This window comes from Neoarius graeffei, chromosome 17 (assembly GCF_027579695.1).
Source record: "Neoarius graeffei isolate fNeoGra1 chromosome 17, fNeoGra1.pri, whole genome shotgun sequence".
Taxonomy (NCBI): domain Eukaryota; kingdom Metazoa; phylum Chordata; class Actinopteri; order Siluriformes; family Ariidae; genus Neoarius; species Neoarius graeffei.
In genome coordinates this window covers 61,158,956-61,183,829 of record NC_083585.1, presented here as the reverse complement: position 1 = coordinate 61,183,829, position 24,874 = coordinate 61,158,956, and the positions used below count along the sequence as shown (strand labels likewise).

The 24,874-nt window shown below is 41.9% G+C and overlaps 2 protein-coding genes across 3 annotated transcripts in view; one reads left to right on the top strand and one right to left on the bottom strand.

Moving 5' to 3' along the window:
- LOC132864374 (E3 ubiquitin/ISG15 ligase TRIM25-like) overlaps window positions 1-24,874 on the bottom strand; it is a 76,153-nt gene that overhangs the window by 27,628 nt on the left and 23,651 nt on the right. For both annotated transcript variants that reach the window (XM_060897794.1, XM_060897795.1), the window contains exon 3: window positions 125-358. In XM_060897794.1, the coding sequence (XP_060753777.1) occupies window positions 125-358 (234 nt within the window). The remainder of the gene's footprint in view (window positions 1-124; window positions 359-24,874) is intronic.
- LOC132864385 (uncharacterized) lies at window positions 8,249-24,659 on the top strand. The gene is made up of 5 exons (XM_060897808.1): window positions 8,249-8,509; window positions 17,209-18,386; window positions 18,483-18,641; window positions 18,884-18,979; window positions 23,368-24,659. The coding sequence occupies exons 2-5, from the start codon at window positions 18,006-18,008 to the stop codon at window positions 23,692-23,694; spliced, it is 963 nt and encodes a 320-aa protein (XP_060753791.1). The 5' UTR covers window positions 8,249-8,509; window positions 17,209-18,005; the 3' UTR covers window positions 23,695-24,659.

Sequence of the window (24,874 nt, the reverse complement as noted above, 5' to 3'; positions counted from 1 at the left end):
ACTGAATCAGACCAAAGACACACTTGGGATCTCAGACAGGAACATTTATTGTTGCTGTAATGAGCTTTTAGGAGGAAACTTTGTGAGGAACAGCACCCTCTGTAGATCAGACAGTGAGTGTTACCTGGAGGAAGTGGATGTGATCGTGTGTGTGTGAAAGCTGCTCCAGCTCAGTGACTCTCCTCTGAAGATCAGCAATCTCCTGCTCCAGTTGCTTCAGGAGTCGTTCAGCTTGACTCAGTTCAGCTTCCTCTTGAGCTCTGATCAGCTCCGTCACCTCCGAGCGCTTTTTCTCCATGGAGCTGATCATCTCAGTAAAGATCCTCTCACTGTCATCTACTGCTGCCTGTGAACGCATCTATTTGGACACACACACACACACACACACAGACTTTTTTTTTTACCTTTATAATCCTTTATTTTACAAAGGTTGTATTATACAGTAAAATCAGGGTGAATAAATAAACATTTAGAAAAGCATTTTAAATAAATCAGGCTAAATATAACAGTGCACGGTGTGAGTAAATTGTTGTGGTGATTCTGTTAATATAGGTCTTGTGTAAAACAAAGTTCTCCCACTACAGGGCACAGAGCCTCCTCACAACACCACACTGCCTGAAACGTTTCCAAATCACCCATGCCCCCATAGAAATTAAAATCAATCAAAACTCTGGATTTAATCAGTCTGGAGAGAATCCTCTCAGGGGCCACAGTCTGTGCTTTGTGTAATTCGTTTTTTCTACTTAAGTAGACTGCCATTTTGGCCTGGCCAAGGATAATATTAAGCAGCTGACACCAGAATCTGTTTCTCCTGACATATTTAAAACCAAAAATAAAAAAAACCTGAAATGTAAAATTCACATCAAATGATTTTAAAATGTTCAGCAACAAATAAAATAATGATTGCAACAATGTAAAAAGGCATGAAAAACAGTTTCTCTCTGAGAACAAAAGGAACATTCTTGTGTGACCTCAGGGTTTAAAATGAAGATAAAAGAATTCACAGACACTACGCAATATAAAATCCTCCATTGGAGGTCAGCAACCTTTTTGGCTAATGGTAGTTTGTACAATGCCCTCCGCTCTGGTTGAAGATCATCATTAAAACCAAGTACACTTCTCCATGGGGTGTCCACCCTCCCATTCAGTTTGTTCTTATTTAAAACTTTAACACAGGCCCTGTACAGCAGCTTACCTGACAGTTTGAAAGTTAATTTCTTTCTCACCCTCACATTCCAGAAGGGGACCCCCACACCCGTCCAGGTCCGGAGCGATGTTCAGCTGGGGAAAGGGTTCCTCCTCTACAGGATCAGCCTCACTGTTTTTATAGTCCATCAGCTAAACTCACTCCTCTGATGTTAGTGTGGACCTCCAGCGATGTAGGAGCTGATTGGTGATACGCAGGGACCGTAGTCCCATATGTGCTGCCAGGTCCTCCATCCTTGACAAATCTGTCCCTGCGATCTCCACCAGCTGTCAGAGTGTCACAATCCTTGAAGAGACCAGAGACCTGGACAGTGTGGGAGTAGTCCTACCACAGACGTCCAAACATCCACCATAGACCAGGGGCTCTTCCAGCAGCCAGTGTAATGTCCTATGTTCTTTGTAATGTTCTTTGAAACAGTTCCAAATTTTAAAAAGTCCACAAGATAAAATGGGTAATCCAGTAATGTCCAGCATTCTCATGTCAATTAAAAACAAGGTTCTGTCCAATCCCTGCCCTCCCACTGTGTGCAACAGTCTGTAAACTGGTGCTCTCCACACTAGATTCCTGGGTCCAGCAAGGATTCGCTGTATGAACTGGAGTTGAAAAGCTGTAGTTCTGCTGCCAAGCTAGACCAGCCCTTGCTCTCCTTTCTGCTTAAGCAGATGAAGAACGCTCTGAGGAATCCAACGTAGACCGTCCCAGAAGTAGTCCACTAACAGGGCTTGGATGTCTGCTAGCAGGTTTGGTGGCAGGTCCATGCATGCCAGCTTGTGCCAGAGGGACAATGCTGCTAGGTTGTTTATGACCAGTGTTCACCCCCTGTAGGACATTTTTGTGACCAGCCACTTCCACTTACCTAGTCTACCCTTGACTTTTTCCATAATGCCTTCCCAGTTTTGATTTAAAAACTCAGGGCTACCCAGGTGGCCACCCAAGTATTTAAAACCACCCTTTTTCCATACTAGACCACCTGGTAGTGTCGGCTTGCCCTCTTCTCCACTCCCCAACTACAATGGCTTCACTTTTGGCCCAGTTAACTTTAACAGATGATAAAATCGCAAAGTATTTTAAAATATCAATTAAAACATTCACATCTGTCTGTGTGTACTGACCATCGCTACCAGGCCATCTGCATATGCTGAGAGATAGAAAGAAGCATTGGAATCAGCTATATTAAAACCAGAAAGTAAATTTCTCATCTCATCTCATCTCATCTCATTATCTGTAGCCGCTTTATCCTGTTCTACAGGGTCGCAGGCAAGCTGGAGCCTATCCCAGCTGACTACGGGCGAAAGGCGGGGTACACCCTAGACAAGTCGCCAGGTCATCACAGGGCTGACACATAGACAACCATTCACACTTACATTCACACCTACGGTCAATTTAGAGCCACCAGTTAACCTAACCTGCATGTCTTTGGACTGTGGGGGAAACCGGAGCACCCGGAGGAAACCCACGTGGACACGGGGAGAACATGCAAACTCCACACAGAAAGGCCCTCGCCGGCCACGGGGCTCGAACCCGGACCTTCTTGCTGTGAGGCGACAGCGCTAACCACTACACCACCGTGCCGCCAGTGAATTTCTCATTTTACATAAAAGAGGTTCAATTGTCGGAGTGTACAACATACCTGCCTTGTCTAATGCCTCTGTAAACTTTGAAAGGGGCACATAAACCACCATTAACCTTCAATATACTCTCAATTTCACTGTACAAAATCCTGACCATGGCTATAAAACATGGGTTGAACCCAAAGGTTTCCAGCACCTTCCACAAGTATTCATGTTCAACCCAGTCAACTGCCTTTTCCTGGTCTAGAAAAATTAGACCAGTCTTTAAGCACAGTAGCCTGGAGACATCCAAAACATCACAAATTAAATACATGTTATCAAATCTAGACCTGCCAGGCACACAGTACATCTGGTCATGGTGAATGATCTGCTCCAGTACCTTCATCAGTCTTGAGGCTAATGTTTTTGAAAGCAGCTCATAGTCAGTGCACAGCAGTGAAACTGGATGCCAATTCTTCAGGTATGTAAAGCCTGCCTTTTATGGAAGTAGGGTCAGGACAGCCTTCCTGCAACTCAACGGGAAAATGCCTCTCTTCACGCTATCCTGTAACACTTCTAGTATGTCTTGCCCTATTGCTGCCCAGAAAGTCTTGTAGAATTTTACAGGGAGCCCACCAATTCCTGGTGCTTGGCCATTCTCCGAACCTTGGAGAGCTTCCTGGAGCTCTCCCAGTGTCAGCTATTTGCCCATTTCCTCTGCTGCCTGCCCTGAGAGCTTTGGCAGATCATTAAGGAAGCTCTCCTCCACCACCTGTACCCCTGCCTGCTCACTGCTGTAAAGTTTTGAGTAGAAGCTAACTGTCTGCTTGCAAATTTCAGTGGGTTCTGATACAAGATCTCCTGATTCTTTTCGCACAGCATGTATGAATCTTTTCTGTTCATTCTTTTGCTTGAGACCAAAGAAGAACTTTGAAGGAGCATCCATCTCAGTCACGCTTTTAAAGTGTGAGTGGACCAGTGCCCCCTGTGTTGTAATGCCAAACAGGTCATTCATTGTGGCCTTTTTACTTTTGAGGGCTTCAGTATGCCCTCAATCTCCTGTGGCCTCCAAATGCTGGAGTTCCACTATCTCTATCTCCAAGGCTTTGAGTGATTTAATAATGTCTCTTGTAACATTGAGAGTGTAGTGTTAACCAAAAACTTTGATTTGTGCTTTAGCCATGTTCCACCACTGTTGCAGAGAGCTAAAAAAAAAAGTGCCTTTTCTAATTTAAAATGATTCCAAAAATACATAAAATACTCTCTAAAATTAATATCTTCTAAAAGTGCAGTGTTAAAATGCCAGTAGGCACTCCTAGGTTTGACGTTCTTTTTACTAATGTAACAGTGAATCATGATGTGGTCAGAGATGCCTACTGGAACAATAAAATACTTTGTAAAATAAGTCAGTTGATGTTTAAAACAGGTGGCACAGTGGTGTAGTGGTTAGCACTGTCATCTCACAGCCAGAAGGTCCTGGGTTCAAGCCCAGTGGCTGACAGGGGCCTTCCTGTCTAGAGTTTGCATGTTCTCCCCGTGTCAGTGTGGGTTTCCTCTGGGTACTCCGGTTTCCCCCACAGTCCAAAGACATGCAGGTTAGGTTAATTGGTGGCTCTAAATTGACCGTAGGTGTGAATGGTTGTTCATCTCCAATGATGATGATCTGGTGACTTGTCCAGGGTGTACCCCACCTCTCACCCATAGTCAGCTGGGATAGGCTCCAGCTTGCCTGCGACCTTGTACAGGATAAGCGGCTATAGATAATGGATGTTTAAAACAATAAAATCAATCCAGTCTTGCCAGTGAGAGTGTGTTATCTATAGTATGGCCCCATGTGTATTGTGTCTGTTTTTTATTCAAATTTCTCCATATATCACTTAATTCATGGGCCTCCATCATCTCCAGTAATTGCTTATGGGAGGCCATGACAGATTCTCTATGGTTTCTGTCCAAATTGTCGGTTGTACAGTTAAAATCTCCACCTAGAATTAAAATGTCAGAGGTGCTGCAGTTAACAATTACATTACTGAGCCTGTCTAAAAACAACATTCTCTCCACTGCATTGGTGGGAGTGTACACACAGACAAAAAACAAAAACCTCATTCTCATAAAAAGCTTTTACTTTTAAAAGCCTCCCATTTAAAAACTCTTCGACCATATAAGAGCTGGGGATAAAATTGTGAGCAAACAGCAATGCAACCCCACCTCAAAGTGATGTATTATGACTTAAAATCACCAACCCGTCCCACTCCCTAACCCAATCTGCTTCGATGCTTGCATCACTGTGTGTCTCTTGTAACATCATTACGTTCACGTTCTTGTGCTTTATATAACTTGTATAGTTTAAGTCTCATCTCATATTGTCGTGCTCCATTGATCTTTAAATTTGCAATATGAATCCTACTCATTAAAAATATGTAGCTAAAACAACCAGATAATCAAAACCATTCCAGAATAAAAAACACCAACCACTTTACACATGATCAGAAATTTCTCTATTCAACTTTGTAATCAGTTTCCTTAGATGAAAACCTTTCACCTCAATAAAAGCCCCTTCTCTTCTAAAATGCTTTATGTTATGGATAAACTGTTTATGGTCAGGGAAATATTTCTCTCCAGCAACATTTTTCTGTCATTTTGTGGTCCTTAAAAACTCTTTAATATCTTCAATAGAGTAAATGACTGGTAAGCATTCATCTTGGGAGCCATGGTTAAAAACAGAATCTGACATTTCGTCACTGTCTGACTCTCTTTCATCCATTTTCATGTCTTTTTTGGTTTGTTTGTTCCCATGTCCCTTACCTCATTTTTTCCTTTAAAAGTGGGCTCATCCTCCATCTCCAAAGCCCCCCTCCTCCCCCCAACTGGTGTAGTAATGGGTGCTTCCAAGCGATGGCTCTGCACCCCTGTACCTGCCTCTACCAGTGCAGGTAGCTCCAGCACTGCGCCAGGATCCACTGTATTCTTCTTTGCCAAGCAGGGCCTTTCCTAATCAGGTTCAGCCAAGCAAGGCTTCTCTGGGACCAGTTTGGCTGAAATGGGCCAGGGTCAATGCAGCTCCAGTGGACTCCTGGGCTGCAGGCTGGGCTTGGGTCTCACTCTGCTCATGCTCTGGTGCAACAGCTGCTCTGGAGTTTTCAGCAGCCGGACACACTGCAGCCACAGGGGGAGCAACCACAGGGGACCCAGCTGCATCCTGCCCCAGCCACTCAGAAACACTGGGGTCACCCTGTTTTTCAGGACAGGCATGGACAAGATGACCTGTCTGTCCACAATTGAAACATTTCATATCCATGTCAGAGGATACATACAGTGGTGCTTGAAAGTTTGTGAACCCTTTAGAATTTTCTATATTTCTGCATAAATATGACCTCAAACAGCATCAGATTTTCCACACAAGTCCTAAAAGTAGATAAAGAGAACCCAATTAAACAAATGAGACAAAAATATTATACTTGGTCATTTATTTATTGAGGAACATGATCCAGTATTACATATCTGTGAGTGACAAAAGTATATGAACCTCTAGGATTAGCAGTTAATTTTAAGGTGAAATTAGAGTCAGGTGTTTTCAATCAATGGGATGACAATCAGGTGTGAGTGGGCACCCTGTTTTATTTAAAGAACAGGGATCTATCAAAGTCTGATCTTTATCAATCCACAGTCAGACAGATTGTGTACAAATGGAGGAAATTCAAGACCATTGTTACCCTCCCCAGGAGTGGTCAACCAACAAAGATCACTCCAGGAGCAAGGTGTGTAATAGTTGGCGAGGTCACAAATTACCCCAGGGTAACTTCTAAGCAACTGAAGGCCTCTCTCACATTGGCTAATGTTAATGTTCATGAGTCCACCATCAGGAGAACACTGAACAACAATGGTGTGCATGGCAGGGTTGCAAGGAGAAAGCCAATGCTCTCCAAAATGAACATTAATGCTCATCTGCAGTTTGCTAAAGAGCACATGGACAAGCCAGAAGGCTATTGGAAAAATGTTTTGTGGACAGATGAGACCAAAATAGAACTTTTTGGTTTAAATGAGAAGCATTATGTTTGGAGAAAGGAAAACACTGCATTCCAGCATAAGAACCTTATCCCATCTGTAAAACATGGTGGTGGTAGTATCATGGTTTGGGCCTGTTTTGCTGCATCTGGGCCAGAATGGCTTGCCATCATTGATGGAACAATGAATTCTGAATTATACCAGCGAATTCTAAAGGAAAATGTCAGGACATCTGTCCATGAACTGAATCTCAAGAGAAGGTGGGTCATGCAGCAAGACAACGACCCTAAGCACACAAGTCGTTTTACCAAAGAATGGCTCAAGAAGAATAAAGTTAATGTTTTGGAATGGCCAAGTCAAAGTCCTGACCTTAATCCTTTGGAAATGTTGTGGAAGGACCTGAAGCGAGCAGTTCATGTGAGGAAACCCACCAACATCCCAGAGTTGAAGCTGTTCTGTATGGAGGAATGGGCTAAAATTCCTCCAAGCCAGTGTGCAGGACTGATCAACAGTTACCGCAAACATTTAGTTGCAGTTATTGCTGCACAAGGGGATCACACCAGATACTCAAAGCAAAGGTTCACATACTTTTGCCACTCACAGATATGTAATATTGGATCATTTTCCTCAATAAATAAATGACCAAGTATAATAATTTTCTCATTTGTTTAACTGGGTTCTCTTTATCTACTTTTAAGACTTGTGTGAAAATCTGATGATGTTTGAGGTCATATTTATGCAGAAATATAGAACATTCTAAAGCGTTCACAAACTTTCAAGCACCACTGTACATGCGGGTGGCAGAGACAATATTCTCATGCCCCGCCACATTTCCAACTGCTAACACACACTCCTCTACACTCGCCCCGCACACAATCTGCACACTGTGCCGGTTAGTTAAACTCTCACACAGCCTTGTGCTGGGAAGTGCCATGCTTTTCCAGCATACTTCTCTCTCTCACACACACAGCTATTTGCTCAAGCAGAAACCACAAAAAGTCCGAGATGTTATGCAACTGCTGTGGATATTATTTGCAATAATTAATAATAATTTGTGGTGGCACGGTGGTGTAGTGGTTAGCGCTGTCGCCTCACAGCAAGAAGGTCCTGGGTTCGAGCCCCGGGGCCGGCGAGGGCCTTTCTGTGTGGAGTTTGCATGTTCTCCCCGTGTCCGCGTGGGTTTCCTCTGGGTGCTCCAGTTTCCCCCACAGTCCAAAGACATGCAGGTTAGGTTAACTGGTGACTCTAAATTGACCGTAGGTGTGAGTGTGAATGGTTGTCTGTGTCTATGTGTCAGCCCTGTGATGACCTGGCGACTTGTCCAGGGTGTACCCCGCCTTTCGCCCGTAGTCAGCTGGGATAGGCTCCAGCTTGCCTGCGACCCTGAAGAACAGGATAAAGCGGCTAGAGATAATGAGATGAGATGAATAATAATTTGTAGTTTACATATATTATTTATGTGGTTTATTTCTTGTGAAGATTTATTTGTATTGTGCAACTCAAGCCCAAGCCTTCTCAGTCCTTCTTTCTACATGTCTGAACATGTCTCAGGGTTTACATTATTCATGTGAGACTATTTGAGACACTGCTGGCAGTGTAGTGAGTAACAGGTGCTGAGGGAGAACCATGTGAAAACAAACAGTGCTAATTTCTGCTGGAAAGCACCACATCTGGTGGGATCACAGGACGCAATTAATTGCGGGAATCTATCAAGAAAGTTTCAAGAAGTTGTTTATCCTCCGTTTCCAAGGTGATCCTAGTATTTCCTATTTTCATTTTGAGGGTTTTTTTTGTGCAAGACTCATTCCCCCTGTGTTGTATGCAGCCAGCGAGTTCGACGGTGGATTGTTGACAGTGAATTGGAATGAAGAGAGAAATAAATCCATCTGTATAAAGAACCAGCGTCGCTTATTTCATGAAGGGAGTGATAGTCGAACTCGGACCTGCTTGTGCCGACGGTTCGCCAAGATGGGAAATACAGATAAGCCACTGTTCAGCATTGAGGACACTTAAGTTTATCAGTTTTCATGAATACGTCCATAAGTCAGGCACTTAAGTTTGTGTACTGAAAGGGGACATAAGAACTGAAAACCTATAAGGGACTGTGTGTACCAAATAAGAAGAACAGTATTTCACAAGATATGAAGGAGCATTGATGCAATTGATGTATTTGCATCTTGTATATATTGATCCTTAATTATTTAATTGAGCAAGGGTAATTGATTTCCTTTGAAGAAGAGGGAAATTTTGTGTGTGTATGTAACTAAGTTCATATTTAAGCTCATATTTGGCAAGAGCGTTTCTATAGAGTTGTACAACCAGCAGTACAGTCTGAAGAGCCTCGTAGAGGTGAGCGAGCCCGCAGATTAACAGAAAAGGGAAGGGAATTTCAGCAAGAAAAAACTAGCAGACTACTACTTCACTTTGACAGTATTTATGAACGATGGAAGGCTCTAACTAAGGCTACATCCACACGACAACGGCAACGAGATGTTATTAAAAAAAAATCACGTCCACATGGGCAACGGATCAGTAAAATATCAGGTACATATGGCAACGCAACGCTTGCTGAAAACGATGCAATACACATGCCACACCTCTAGGGGCGCTGTAAGACGGTCCCTTCGGAGACACCAGAACAATAGAAGAGGTAAGGACGCATGCGCATAAACTATTATGCGCGAGACTTCATATTAGCCACAAAGTCAGAAAAATCTGTTCGTAAAATTACATTATAATGACCAAATACAATGAAAAGTATTTTTCCAGTCTCACCTGTGAAAGGTAATCCCATGTGATCTCGTTTGGATGGCAAACCTGTTGGTACAGTTAAATGCAGCACATGAATGAGGCATCTTTATTCTCCGCTTTGACCCATCCAATATGGTGGTGAGGATGATGTATGATTCTATGCGGAAGGCAGCGTCTTTAATGGTCCAGAATAAATTGAATGCTACACGTTGATGGATTAATTTGTTCTTCTACGCCCTTTTTGAGGAATGTATTGTAGGACTTAAACCAACATCTGAAGAGGTGAGATCGCTCCTTTTTTTTCCCTATTTTTGCTGGCGGGATTGACTCTGCCCTAACTCTCTCTCTCTCTCTCTCTCACTTTGCACCATTACACAATAAATATTCACAGTGAAAATATTTTGTAAGCGCGTTTCATGAACCAAGTTATAGGATTTGTTGACAACTCGCATTGAGTTCGTTACACTTCTACCCGGTGTGAAGCACATGTGGTTGTGACGTCATTGTAAACAAATCCGTTCTACTCATCCAGACGACTTCGCAATGGCGCTGTTGCCAGATCTTTCCACTCTGGAACCCGTTCTCAAAAGATTTCATTTTGGGGCACCCAAAACGCCGGTGTCGTGTGGACGCCAGGCCGAAATGATAAACAATTTTATCGGATTCACCTGAATCCGTTGCCGTGTGGACAGGGCCTAAGGTAGCTAAAAAATCTCTAATAAAACAGGACCCGAGTAACATCCTACAAGAGCACATCAGCAGTATTCAAAGAGAATTGTCTGAGCTGAATATTGTTTATGATGAATACAGAAGGATTGTCAGCCCATCACATGACATGCGCCGCAAGCTGGACAAGTGTATATCAGTCACCAGGATTGTTGTAAAAAATGCTCAGTCACAAATTCAAGATGTAAGGGAGGAGCTGTGCTGGCCTGAAGACAACTCTGTGTTTGCATCTTCAATCTCTAGTGTGTCACCTCCAGCCTCTGATTGTTCTAAAGATCATTCCATTCACTCTCTAATGTCTCTTCAGTTAAAAGGCAAGAAGCTGCTGCTGAGTACCGTATGAAGCCACTCGAGCTGTATTAGAGATTATGGCTGAGCAAGAATGCCACCAAGAGAAACTGCTAAAACTTGAAGCTGAGGAACGGCAGATAGTCGCAGACCAAGAAGCAGCTGCATTAACTCGTTGTCTTCAAGGAGAAAAGGAAAAGACTGAACGTAGGATAGAAAAGGAAAGACAAGAGGCTGCTCTCTTAAAGAAACAGCAAGAAGAGAGTGCTGCAAGAAAAGGGTTTGTAGAAGACTTGAAAAGAGAGCTTCAGCATCTGGAGGAGCTGAAAAAGCTGAATGCTGCCAAAGCAAAGCTTAAGGTTTATGATGGAGCTGAATTCTATCCAGACCAAGTACGTGCACCACAGAACTCTGTACTACGTACCTATAGCTGCACCAGAAGGTAATCAGGTGAATTCTGTGCTTTTGTATCCACAACCACTGAGAGACATGGCTCCAAGGAAAACGCTTCAAGATGACTCAGGAGAGCTTGTAAAAGTCTTGGCTGAGGCTATATCAGCAAACAGGCTACCCATTCCAGAGCCAACAATCTTTAGTGGAGATCCACTTAAGTTTAATCATTGGAAGTCATCCTTTCAGGCACTGATTGAGGGGAAAAATATTCCAACTTCAGAGAAAATCTTCTTCCTTCAGAAATATGTTGGAGGAGCAGCTAAAGAGGCCATAGAAGGTTATTTTCTGCTTGATTCGGAAGACTCGTATTACGCAGCATGGGACCTGCTAAATGAACGATATGGTGAGTCCTTTGTGATTGCCAAAGCGTTCCGAGACAAGTTATATGCCTGGCCAAAAATAGCCTCAAGGGAGAGTGCTGAGTTGTGAAAGTTTGTGGACTTCCTATGCAGTTGTGAATCTGCCATTGCCCACAATGAGATTTTAAAAGTTCTTAATGATGGAATTGAGAACCAGAAACTTACTGCCAAACTACCTGACTGGTTAAGTACCAGATGGAATCGAAAGGCCACACAATACCAACTAGAACACAGAAGGTTCCCAAACTTCAGTTATTTTGTGACATTCCTATCAATGGAAGCTAGTATTGCTTGCAACCCTATAACATCTTTCCATGCTTTACGGCAAAGTGAACCTGATAAGGTAAAGATTAGGAACCAAAACACAGTGGCCTCCAAGAATCAAACAGTTGGTGCCAAGATCTTCACAACCAACACCAGTGAAAGAAACATAGTCACGTGTGTGTTTTGTAAGAAAATAGGACACAGCTTACAGAAGTGTCACAAGTTCATGGAAAGGTCAGTTGCCGACAGAGTCAAATTTACTCAGAGTGAGAGACTGTGCTTTGGCTGTTTAAGTCCTGGCCATCAATCCAAGAGCTGCAGTAACCAGATGGTCTGTGAAACTTGCTCAAACTGTCACCCCACATGCCTACATGAAGACCTCTCAAAACAAGAAACAAAAAATGAACAGTCTAAGGAGGTGAGCTACAGTAAGGAAAGAAAGTTACAGTCAACACAGCTACAAGACGTCATTAAGGAAACCACATCCAACAGAGTTGTGCAAGATGGCAACAGTACCCAGACTTCAGCGATAGTGCCTGTCTATGTGTCAATGCCTAGCGACCCAAGCAAGGAAGTTCTCATCTATGCCCTGCTAGACTCACAAATACCCCTTTTCCACCAAATCAGTTCCAGGGCTGGTTCGGGGCCAGTGCTGGTGCTGGTTCACAACTCGTTCAACTTGCGAGCCAGCTGAGAACCAGTTTGCTTTTCCATAGCTCACGGTGCTAAGGGAAGCTACGTCATTACGTCGTTGTATACGTCAGTTATGTCGCTATGTTTGCATAAACCTTGGCGCAAATATCGAAGCAAAAACAACACAGAAGAAGCAGCAGCAGCAACAACAATAATAATAATGGATGACTTCGTGTTTGTACAGCTGCTGCTTCTTGTCACTTAAAAATGGCGATCTTTTGCAGTCTTGTTGTTGGTCTTAACAACTCCGCCCCCCCGCTGACGTAAGCGGTTCTTTCCTCTGGCCCAGCAGAGAGTTGGTGCTAGCCTGGAACCGGTTTTTCTGGCCCCAGAGCCAGTTCTTTGTCAGTGGAAACAGAAAACCCGGTTCCAAACTAAGCACTGGCCCCGAACCAGCCCTGGAACTGCTTTGGTGGAAAAGGGGCAAAAGTGACTCTTCATTCATTCTTGAGGAAGTTGCAGATGTTCTAGATACACTGTAAAAAGTAGAACTTGCAAAATCGTTAACTTAAATTAGGATGCAATGTCGAATGAACAAATATACCTAGCAGAAGTTAATATCACTTTAAAACATGAGTTTACACGTATTTCTTCATCTGATGTTCAAGTGACATGAGAAAGTAAGTTTAGTTAAATCGCGTTCTTCAGTTTCACTGCAGACATTCTGTACTTTCTGTCACTGCGCATGCGCAAGTCATCTCTCTCTTGCAAAGATGACGATGGATGGAAATGTCTGCTAAATTTCAATGGCGGTACTCTTTTCGATCGTTGGTTACGTGTAAGGTAAGTGACACCGCTACTTTTGCACTATATCCAGTCATGTGTCATTACTTTGGATAGTTTGAACTGAAACAATTTCTATGTAAAGTTGTAGTCAGAGAATAAATGATAACTTATTATCCAAGCTTCGTGTCAAGTGCTTAGCATTCCCATGCTTGCTAACATCAGCCATTCCTAGCTATAGCTAACTGTGGCTTGGCTTGAGTGAGTAGCGAACATCGTTTGCGGTCATGCTTCAAGCAGAGTCAGTCTTTGCTTCCAGTTTAGCCCGCTTATTAGCACCAATACCAAACGAATATTAATTTAAGCCTTTCAGTAATTTGAGTGTGAAATTTCTTCTTGGAATGTGAAACAATTGACATTGGTAACAACATGTGTACGTTTAAGTACACGATGTTGCTAAATAAATCTTATTAGAAATTGATTTTAGTAACTATAAAGTGGCGGGAGGCATGATATGATGCCGTTACGTTAATGTTAGCATTAACCAACGGATATTCGCTGTTTTATTTCAAAAGCCTTTTGCCATACATATGGTTGTAATGCTACTCGGAATATGCTCAGATATGATGTGTTTTATTCTTGTACTAAAAGTATTTGAGAGATTGAATGAGAGAGGTTGTGATTTCAGTAGCAGCATTTGAACAGTGGAAAGGTTTGCAGAATATACCTGGTTCAGTAATGTTAGCATGACTAGCAAGCCGAACATTGATATTTCCCCTAACTATCTGTAAGGCCTATCTTGATATTGTATTGAGTAGTACTAATATTAGTAGAATGCCTGGGCATATCCAGAGTTAATCATAAAGTGTTGTTAGTACAGTTACTCAACACAGATTTGCAGTAAGAGATTTTATTGGCAGAAATATGTCTGGTTAATGAATTTGTGTTTTATTTTAGAATTGTTGAATTTAATACATTTTAACTAATTTGTGTGTGTGTGTGTGTGTGCTTGCAGGTTTGGAACGCAATGTAAACTGTGCAGATTTGAGAGTCCCAGTCCTGACGTTCTTCTGAAGCACTACCTGTTGTGTCATTATCAAGGATACACTTGTCTGTTGCCCTGTCTCTATCCTCAGTGTGTTTGCACTTTCAGAACTCCAGGTGGGCGGCACGGTGGTGTAGTGGTTAGCGCTGTCGCTTCACAGCAAGAAGGTCCGGGTTCGAGCCCCGGGGCCGGCAAGGGCCTTTCTGTGCGGAGTTTGCATGTTCTCCCCGTGTCCGCGTGGGTTTCCTCCGGGTGCTCCGGTTTCCCCCACAGTCCAAAGACATGCAGGTTAGGTTAACTGGTGACTCTAAATTGACCGTAGGTGTGAATGTGAGTGTGAATGGTTGTCTGTGTCTATGTGTCAGCCCTGTGATGACCTGGCGACTTGTCCAGGGTGTACCCCGCCTTTCGCCCATAGTCAGCCGGGATAGGCTCCAGCTTGCCTGCGACCCTGTAGAAGGATAAAGTGGCTAGAGATAATGAGATGAGATGAGATGAGATGAGAACTCCAGGTGCATTGAAGTCACATTTGTCATGAGCACACAGAGAACTTCCACAACAAATAGCCCATTTTAATTTTGCGTGTGAAGCCTGTGAATTTAGAGATAATTGCCAACCAAAAACCTTTTTAAACCACATCAAAAGCCATTGAAGGAATCATGAAACTGTGAGGTGTCCTTTTAGGAACTGCCAGGTTAGCACAAATATTCTTTCAAGTTTCATGAGTCACATATCTAGGAAGCATAAGTCTCATTCGCTTGAAGAGTTTAGATTATCTATAACATCTCAGCAAGATGTGTCTGGAAGCATTGAACCACTCTTGTCTGCTGGAGATGATCCTCCATGTGATCCACAACCCACAATGAATCACCCTTTTCCAGTAGTTCGCCCTGCATCTGAAACATCCTACCCAGAGCCAGTGGACTATGTCACCCTTGAAATTAAGTTTGCTTCACTGATACTTTACATGCAGACTATACTGCACATTTCTAAAAGTGCAACACAGGAACTATTAAGTCGAATTCATATGCTTTTGTCTTTCTCAAAACTTAATGCAAAGGAAACAATTGATGATATTTTAAAGAGGTATGAAAACATTGACGCTTTATTAAGAGAGGAACTAACAGAACTGATTTCAGAGGCTATATACACTACAAATCCTTTATATCACAGCACTTCAGAGAAAGGTATCCTTTCAACAGAACATAGAAGAGAAGCATATTTCAGCAGAAACTTTCAAGTGATTGACCCAGTTGAGTACCTTTATGATGGACTGCATCAAAATAGCTTTGTCTCAGTTTTAAGAGTTATTGAAGTTTTGTTAAACAGAGAAGATGTCTTGGAAAAAGCAGTTTTCAGTGAAAAGGAATTGCCAGGATGGTACAAGTCGACACGTAGTGGGCAGTATTTAAAAGAAAATCCACTTTTAGGCTTTCAGAGTGATGCTATTTCGATTGCCATATACATTGATGAATCTGAGGTCTGTAGTCCGCTGGGCACATCACGGAAGGTTCATAATATCGCTGCTGTGTATTGGATACTACTAAATTTGCCAGTGAAGTTCCGTTCCACACTTTCCTCAATACAACTTGCACTGCTTGGAAAAAGTATTGATGTGAAGAGATTTGGCTTTGACAAGTTCTTTCATCCACTGGTGAAAGACATACGTCATCTAGAACAACAAGGTGTCTTTGTCAAACTTCTCAATTCTAACCTCAAGGGAACTGTGTATTGTGTATGTGCTGACAATCTTGGAGCCCATAGTCTTGCTGGCTTCCAAGAAAACTATCAGGCAGGAAATCCCTGCAGATTTTGTCTAGCTTGTTATGACGAAATACAGACAAGGGATGCCGGCTCTTTTCCATTAAGAACCAGTGAACAGTATAATACCATCCTAGCAGAACTGAGAGACAATGACGAACTTGGCTGTAACCTGGGTGTGAAACAAGAGTGCATCCTTGGTAAACACCTATCTTACTTCCATCCAGTAACAGGGTTTCCACCAGATCTATTACACGACCTCTTTGAGGGAGTTGTACCTTATGAGTTGTCTGTTTGCTTGAAGGAACTCATTAGAAAGAGGTATTTCACACTTGGCATTCTTAATAAGTGTATCAGGTCCTTCCCTTACATGCACTCAGATAAGGTGAATCAACCCAGGGTCATTACTCAGTCTAACTTTGCAAAGAAAACTATAGGTGGGAATGGACATGAGAACTGGGCATTGCTTCGTCTTTTGCCATTAATGATTGCTCATTATGTGCCAGAGCAGGAGCCATCATGGGAGATTTTAATGGAGCTGAAAGAGATAGTTGAGTTGGTTGTTTCATCAGAATTCTCATCAGCATCTCTAGCCTGGCTTCACAGAAAAATTCTTGATCACAGACAGCTAATCAAAGACACAATCCCTGACTTCAAATTCAAACCCAAGCACCACTTTATTGAACACTACCCTTACTTGATTCAGTGCTTCGGCCCATTGAACGAGCTATGGACAATGCGATTTGAGGCCAAACATAGCTACTTCAAAAGTGTTGTACATGATGTGCGCAATTTCAAAAATATTCTCCTCACCTTGGCAGCTAAACACCAGCTCATGATGGCCCATTACCTGGATGTCCCAAGTCTCTTTCCTCCCGTTATATCTATGCAAAAGGTTAAACATGTCAGAACCCTTGATGTGCAACAAAAGGCTGCAGTGCTGCAAAAGTACCCTCATAGAAGAGATGTGAGCCTCACACCAGATGTACATCTGAATGGTACTCACTACAGTAAGGGCATGGTTTTGTCCTCTGTAGAACAGAGTGGGTTTCCAGAGTTTTTCAGAATTCTCAGTATACTAGTGAATGGTAACACTGTGTCTTTCATTTGTAGAAAGCTTTCATCGTGGTATGTTCAACACTACAGGTGCTATGAGGTTTCTGATATGTGCACAACTCAAATTCTTGAACCAGAGGACTTTAGTGATCACTACCCTCTTATCTCATACAATGTCCAGGGAAAGGCTATGATTTCTTTGAAGAGGTTTCTTCTGCACTGATTTCTCTACCAATACGTTGTTGAATAGTTGATGGAACAGACCTAGTGGTGTACATAGTTGTTAGCATTGACTTGAATGACATTGTGCCTGTCTTTTTGTTCTCACAGAGTATGTTGTTTCGCGTGTTGCTGGGTCCTGATAATGCCAGAAGACTCAATGTCACTGAAGCCCTCAACTCGGTCAATCATTTGAAAAAGATTCTGCAAGATAGTCTACAGCTTGTCCAGGATTTTGAGATTCAGTTTGAGGATCCAGACTTTGGCCATGAGCTATGTAATCTGACTGACTTATCCGAGCTTCCACCAGATAGAGCTGTATTGAAAATAATCACTAAAGTATCTGAGGAGTCAGATAATGCCTCCATATCATCCCTGGACACTGCCAGTACGTCTTCTGCCAGTTCAGCTTCTTCTGCATTATCCAGCTCAAATGTTAGTCCTATTAGCATACCTCTTAGACAGCGTGAAAATTCAGAGCAGTGGCCTTTTCCTTTCCCTATACCTACATTTTCATATGATGTGGAATTGAGACTTGCCAAAGAGAATGAGATGTTCAGAGAACATGGAACACTGCTTGATGTTACCAAGGATATGAAAATGGACATTTTAAATGCCCTGTGTCATTCCATGTTTTCTTATAAAGCATACCCAACAAAAAAAGAGTTAGAAGTGGTGGCTGCGGGAGCGTCGTGGCTCCATACCATAAATCCGGGGACCCGGGTTCGATTCCGACCCGAGGTCATTTCCCGATCCCTCCCCGTCTCTCTCCCCCACTCATTTCCTGTCCTGTCTCTACACTGTCCTATCCAATAAAGGTGAAAAAAGCCCCCAAAAAATCTTTTAAAAAAAAAGAAGTGGTGGCTGCTGGTTTAGTCAATAAGCATCCCTGTCTGAAGGACCCAAGCATGGGAACAAGTTATAATACTTGGACAACAAGGTTGTACTTCAAAGTTGGAAATTACCGCCATAAACTAGGAGCAGCAGGTTGCAGCGAAGTCTGTGTTAACCAGAAAAGAACAGGAGAAGATTCCAGGAATCGTTTGAAGAAGGCAAAAAGATGTGAAGTGAACTTCCTTCCTTACATTCCAACTGGACAAACTGATTTAACTCTACAAAATGAAAAAGCTGCTTTACAGGAAGAAATGAAAAAGAGACATCCCAACCATGCACTCATTAATTCCAAAATGGAACAGACGTTTGCCTTACGAAGGAAAGAAATTGTGGATGAAGAGCCTCCAGTGGTTGACATTATGAAACTGTGGCCGGCATTATTTTTGGAAGAGCAAGTAAGTGCATAGATTTGAAATGGTTTAAGTTTTTACATGAAGCATGTTATATTAGTATGACTAAATGCACCTAAATTCTATATGACCCAATAATAGGTTCACACAGAGTTTTATAGAATCACTGGAGTTAATCTCAAGGAGACGTTCTTCTCTTTACTTGATGAATATACACCAAAGATCATCAAACTGTACAGGTCACGTAGTGGAGCCTTTGGAGAGGACTTGAAGAGTCTTCTGGACAAAATGGATAGCAAGGTAAATTTCTATCATTGAGTATGTATATTTCTGACAGTCTTTACTCTTTATGTGTATTGGTAGGTAACTTTGCAGATACTTTTATCCAAAGAGAAGCATCTTTCGAACACTATTTTGTTACATGCTTGAAAATAATTAGAACTTGAAATTATTCATTAGAAATGTCATCTAACTGTGCCCTAGCCCTTACCTTACTTACAAATACAAAGGATATTTGTTCACTGCTTTGCTTTATCTTCCAGACAAACAATGTGATTTTGCATAGGAAAACAGCAGCTCTGCGAGGCCTACCATTGTTTTTGAGGGAGAGCACAGATTCCTTCTTCAAATCTTGCTTGGTATGTAAACCAAGTCATAATTGAATTCTGTAACTCGTTTATCTATTTGTGGTGCTAACCCCAGATCAGCAATAGACCTCAGATTAATGTCTCATCTCTCATCTCATTATCTGTAGCCGCTTTATCCTGTTCTACAGGGTCGCAGGCAAGCTGGAGCCTATCCCAGCTGACTACGGGCGAAAGGCGGGGTACACCCTGGACAAGTCGCCAGGTCATCACAGGGCTGACACATAGACACAGACAACCATTCACACTCACATTTACACCTACGGTCAATTTAGAGTCACCAGTTAACCTAACCTGCATGTTTTTGGACTGTGGGGGAAACCGAAGCACCCGGAGGAAACCCACGCGGACACGGGGAGAACATGCAAACTCCGCACAGAAAGGCCCTCGCCGGCCACGGGGCTCAAACCCGGACCTTCTTGCTGTGAGGCGACAGCGCTAACCACTACACCACCGTGCCGCCCCTCAGATTAATGTATAGGAATTTATTATGATTATTCACTTGTCAAGTTTTCATGTAACTGAGCTTGCATCCCTTACTCCTAGGCTATTATGGTTAGAAATATAGTTCAGTACACAAGGTATTTGTCACCATGAAAGGAAATGTCGAAAAGAAAAGGCATTTCTCTAAACTCTAAATGATTTTGGTCGTGAGCTTAGTGCACTTTCATTCGGTACAAAAATGAAGAAAATCTGCTCAGAAATGAGTGAGCTACGTATTATCATAAGCACTACAAAACTTAGACTCTGGCCTCTTGTATTACTATGCTATCTTCCTTTCAATCACTTCGCTGCTCACTTAGTGCAGCCTTTCATGCTCATGGGTGCAGTTAGTTCATACCGATATCAGAAGGAAGGAGGAGTATAGACCTCGACAGTGAGCAAAACATGATCGAAAGCCCGTTCCTGGTTTGATGCCGAAAAAGCCTATGGATATTAACATGGGGTTTTTGAATAATTGCTGCTGTCAAGCTCTGTAGGTGACGGGGAAGTCTGAGATGCAGACGTTTTTGCTTACACACTCTTGCTGCCTTTTCCCGCTGTTTGATTCTCATCTTGTGTTTGACATTGTGTTTGACATTGATAGGTAAGTATGATTTTGCTAACCTGCAGCCAACGCAGGCTACTAGTGTCTGCGCTGACTTTGCATATCACAGTCTCTTGCAAGGATTTCATGGGAATGGTAGAGTTTTATAGTTATATCTGCACTAAACAATCATTTCATACCTTAAAGTTGCACTTTTTATAAGTTGCTAAGTCATCTATCATTATTGCATCTGTGTATGTTTTGATACATGTCAACCTTTGGTCAATCAAACCTGTATAACCAACCTCCAAAATCCGTATTTCCCTTATAAAATCCGTATAAGATGCAAATTAAAATAATTTACCTAAAATTTGAATGATAATTAACAATGATATATCCCAGTTACTTTTTATTTAATATTAATAACAATAAACCTTGCAAAGATCCAATATTTGACAAAAACACAAAGTGTTATCAGTGTAGTTATGAAGGAAATACTTCGTTGTTTGGAGACAGGTTTCACCGAGCGGCTATTATGCGCGAGACTTCATATTAGCCACAAAGTCAGGAAAATCTGTTCGTAAAATTACGTTATAATGACCAAATACAATGAAAAGTATTTTTCCAGTCTCACCTGTGAAAGGTAATCCCATGTGATCTCGTTTGGACGGTAAACCTGTTGGTACAGTTAAACGCAGCACATGAATGAGGCATCTTTATTCTCGGCTACTGTCTAGACGCTATACCAGAGACGGGTGAAGAATCTCCACTTTGCCACATCCAATATGGCGGCGAGGATGACGTATGATTCTACGCAGAAGGCGGCGTCTATATTTATATGTCTATGACTTCACGGTTGGCGGGATTCTCGCAATGCAGTGTGTGCATGATCAAAAGTGGAACGAAGTCTCGCTACCACAAGATAACGCGCCATTTCATAAGACCCTTTACTGGCTGTCTGTGGTGTACAGTACGTTTGTAAATGTTATGCGCTCTTTTATCATCGTGGGAATTGATTATACAGTGCCTTGCAAAAGTATTCATACCCCTTGAACTTTTTCACATTTTTCCACCTTACAACCATGAACTTAAAAGTTTTTTATTGAGATTTTATGTGATAGACCAACACAGAGTAGCACATAATTGTGAAGTGAAATGAAAATGATAAATGGTCTTCAAAATTTTAAACAAATAAAAATATGAAAAATGTGGTGTGCATTAGTATTCAGCCCCCTGTACTCTGATACCTCTAAGTACAATCCAGTGCAATCAATTGCCTTCAGAAGTCATCTAATTAGTTAATAGAGTCCTACTGTGTGTAATTTACTCTCAGCATAAATACACTTGTTCTGTGAAGGCCTCAGTGGTTTGTTAGAGAACACTGAAGAACGAACAGCATCATGAAGACCAAAGAACTCACCAGACAGGTCAGGGATAAAGTTCTGGAGAAGTTTAAAGCAGGGTTAGGTTATAAAAAAAATCCCAAGCTCTGAACATCTCAAGAAGCACTGTTCAATACATCATTCAAAAATGGAAAAAGTATGGCACAACTGCAAACCTACCAAGACATGGCCGTCCACCTAAACTGACAGAGCGAGCAAGGAGAGCACTGGTCAGAGAAGCAGCCAAGAGGCCCATGATCACTCTGGAGGAGCTGCAGAAATCCACAGTTCAGGTGGGAGAATCTGTGCACAGGACAACTATAAGTCGTACACTCCACAAATCTGGCCTTTTTGGAAGGGTGGCAAGAAGAAAGCCATTGTTGAAAGACAGGCATAAGAAATTTAGGGGACACAGCAAACATGTGGAAGAAGGTGCTTTGGTCAGATGAGACCAAAGTTGAACTTTTTGGCCTAAATGCAAAGCACTATGTGTGGCGGAAAACTAACACTGCTCATCACCCTGCACACACCATCCCCACTGTGAAACATGGTGGTGGCAGCATCATGCTATGGGGATGCTTTTCTTCAGCAGGGACAGGGAAGCTGGTCAGAGTTGATGGGAAGATGGATGGAGCTAAATACAGGGCAATCCTGGAAGAAAACCTGTTGGAGGCTGCAAAAGACTTGAGACTGGGAAGGAGATTCACCTTCCAGCAAGACAATGACCCTAAACATACAGCCAGAGCTACAATGGAATGGTTTAGATCAAAGAATATTCATGTGTTAGAATGGCCCAGTCAAAGTCCAGACCTAAATCCCATTGAGCATCTGTGGCAAGACTTGAAAATTGCTGTTCACAGACACTCTCCATCCAATCTGGCTGAGCTTGAGCTATTTTGCAAAGAAGAATGAGCAAAAATTTCAGTGTCTAGATGTGCAAAGCTGGTAGAGACATACCACAAAAGACTTGCAGCTGTAATTGCAGCAAAAGGTGGCTCTACAAAGTATTGACGCAAGGGGGCTGAATACTAATGCACATCACATTTTTCAGATTTTTATTTGTTTAAAATTTTGAAGACCATTTATCATTTTCGTTTCACTTCACAATTATGTGCTACTCTGTGTTGGTCTATCACATAAAATCTCAATAAAAAACTTTTAAGTTTGTGGTTGTAAGGTGGAAAAATATGAAAAAGTTCAAGGGGTATGAATACTTTTGCAAGGCACTGTAGCTCTAAATAAATATTGAAGTTTTTTTTAAAGAATCCGTATAACTTTATTTATACGCCCGTACACTACGTTTATTGAATCAAATCCGTATAAAATACGGACATTCCGTATAGGTTGACATGTATGTGTTTTGTTGTTTGATGCATACAAACTGAGACTTACCGTGCAGCCCTTTTTGAGACCATGATGTGCAAAGCGGGCATAGAGAATGGTATGCATTGACAGGTTAGCAAAAAACATAGTTCATCTCTTAACAGATGACGAACACCAAGCGAGAAAAGACAGAAAAAGAGTGTGTTGGCAAAAATGTCTGCATCTCTGATTTCTAAATCACCTACAAAGCTTGACGGAGTGACAAGTATTCAAAACCCCCATGTTAATTTTCATAGGCTTTTTTGGCATGGAACCAGGGTGGGGGTTTTGATTATGGTTTGCCAGTGTCACTGCAGAGGTCTACACTTCAAACCGGTATTTGTCTGCTTGATGAAACACACTATTTTAACCACTTTTTTTTATTTATTTATCTGGAATAAGACATGCTACAGTGCTGTGTTCTAAGATGCCAGGTGATGCATAGATTTTGGGGTGACATTTTGAGCAGTTTAAAAACAGTTTAATATTGCCCCCAGAGATTTAACTGTTTTGCTAACTGTCTGTACGAAGTCTCAGTGAGCTTAATAGAGGTGTATGTTGAAAATGACTGAAATTCCCCTTAAAGGTATAGACGTATCTTTGCCCTGCAGGATACAGATGTGGATGTGGATAGCGTCAACACTTGTGGAGTCCAGATAGGAATTTTAACGGTTGTTGAGGACGACATTGCTACCAGCGACACAGATGCCAATGTACGGTGTTTTGCTTTGATTATTGAGGAGCAGATTGTTCTTGATGACCTCCCTGACCTTCCCACTGCTATAGCCCTCCTTTTTGGATTGATTTATGCTTTGAACATGAAGTATCCAAAGGAACTGAAGTACATGTTCGAAACCATTCAAAAAGTTTTCATGCACCTTGATACCAAACTTCCTGCAAGGGCACAGTCTTTCAGAAACAAAATGCTGAGGTGCTGAGGTGCTGGACTGTGAAAACAAGTGACTTTGTGTGTTGCTTGCGTATATTGCTGGTTAGATTAGCATAGTACTCTGCAGCACTTATACAGTTATGGCAGAGCTATCTTTATTTAGGTATCTTTTTACTGCTTTTCTGTGAGCAATGTTTTTGTTTTGTTTTTAAGGCTCCAGTGTAATGCATGTGTATGTACAGTCAAAATGGCAGTGTTGGTTCTTTTAGGTCACAATGTAAAGGTTCTGGCCATAAAGAAGGCAAGCGTGTTTGCTAAGCTGTGTTCACATATATACCGGTACGATAGTGGTATAACTGTATCGATACAAAGTATACCGGTACAGTTTAGTGCATCTGTCCACACTAGCGAGAAATGTTTGCGGTTTTCTTTCACAGTAGTTGAAATGCGCGTGCGCGAAATGTTTCCGTGGTTACCGAGTAACTTCCTTCCGAGAATATATGGCGGATGAAACAACGTGTGTGTGCTTTTTGTTGTCAATGTACAGTCTGTATTTCTGGTGTTCATTTTTTATTCAGTCGAATCGTATAAAACGCGCGAAGCAGTTGAGAAAGAAACAAAGAAAACGAATCTCCGTTCTTCACTATTTTATTCAGCGAAGACATCGATTGAGGTGTGTGACTTTGCGCATGCGCATTATATTTGTATCAATACAGAGCCGCTTCATCTGTCCACACTACAGCGAAGCGCTACAGTACCGATACTGTACCGGTACGAAACCCATACATTTGTGGGTTTCGTACCGATACAGTTATACCGCTACAGTACCGGTATAGTTGCTAGTGTGGACAGGTGTTGCGGTATGAAAGTAGTATCGTATCGGTACAAAATCCCTAGTGTGGACAGGGTATTAGTTAACCAAGTAAACTTCAGCATTTTCATTATTGTAGTATACATATTCCTAAACCTGATTATTTTATGTTTCCAGTGTAATGACTGCACAAAAAGGTTGCAAATGTCAAAATAAATAGTTGTACTTGGTTTTACTTAATTCACTGTTTCTACTGTCTGTCTTACATACTAGAGTGATACATTAATTGCCTTTTATCTCTTAATGTAGCTCAGTAAACTTGAAGAGCTTAGGTTAAACTTCAGTTTAAAGGAAGCTGTATACTTAGAAATATAACGCAACCAGCTGCAAAGCATTTGTAAGTTTTCTTGACTTAAGT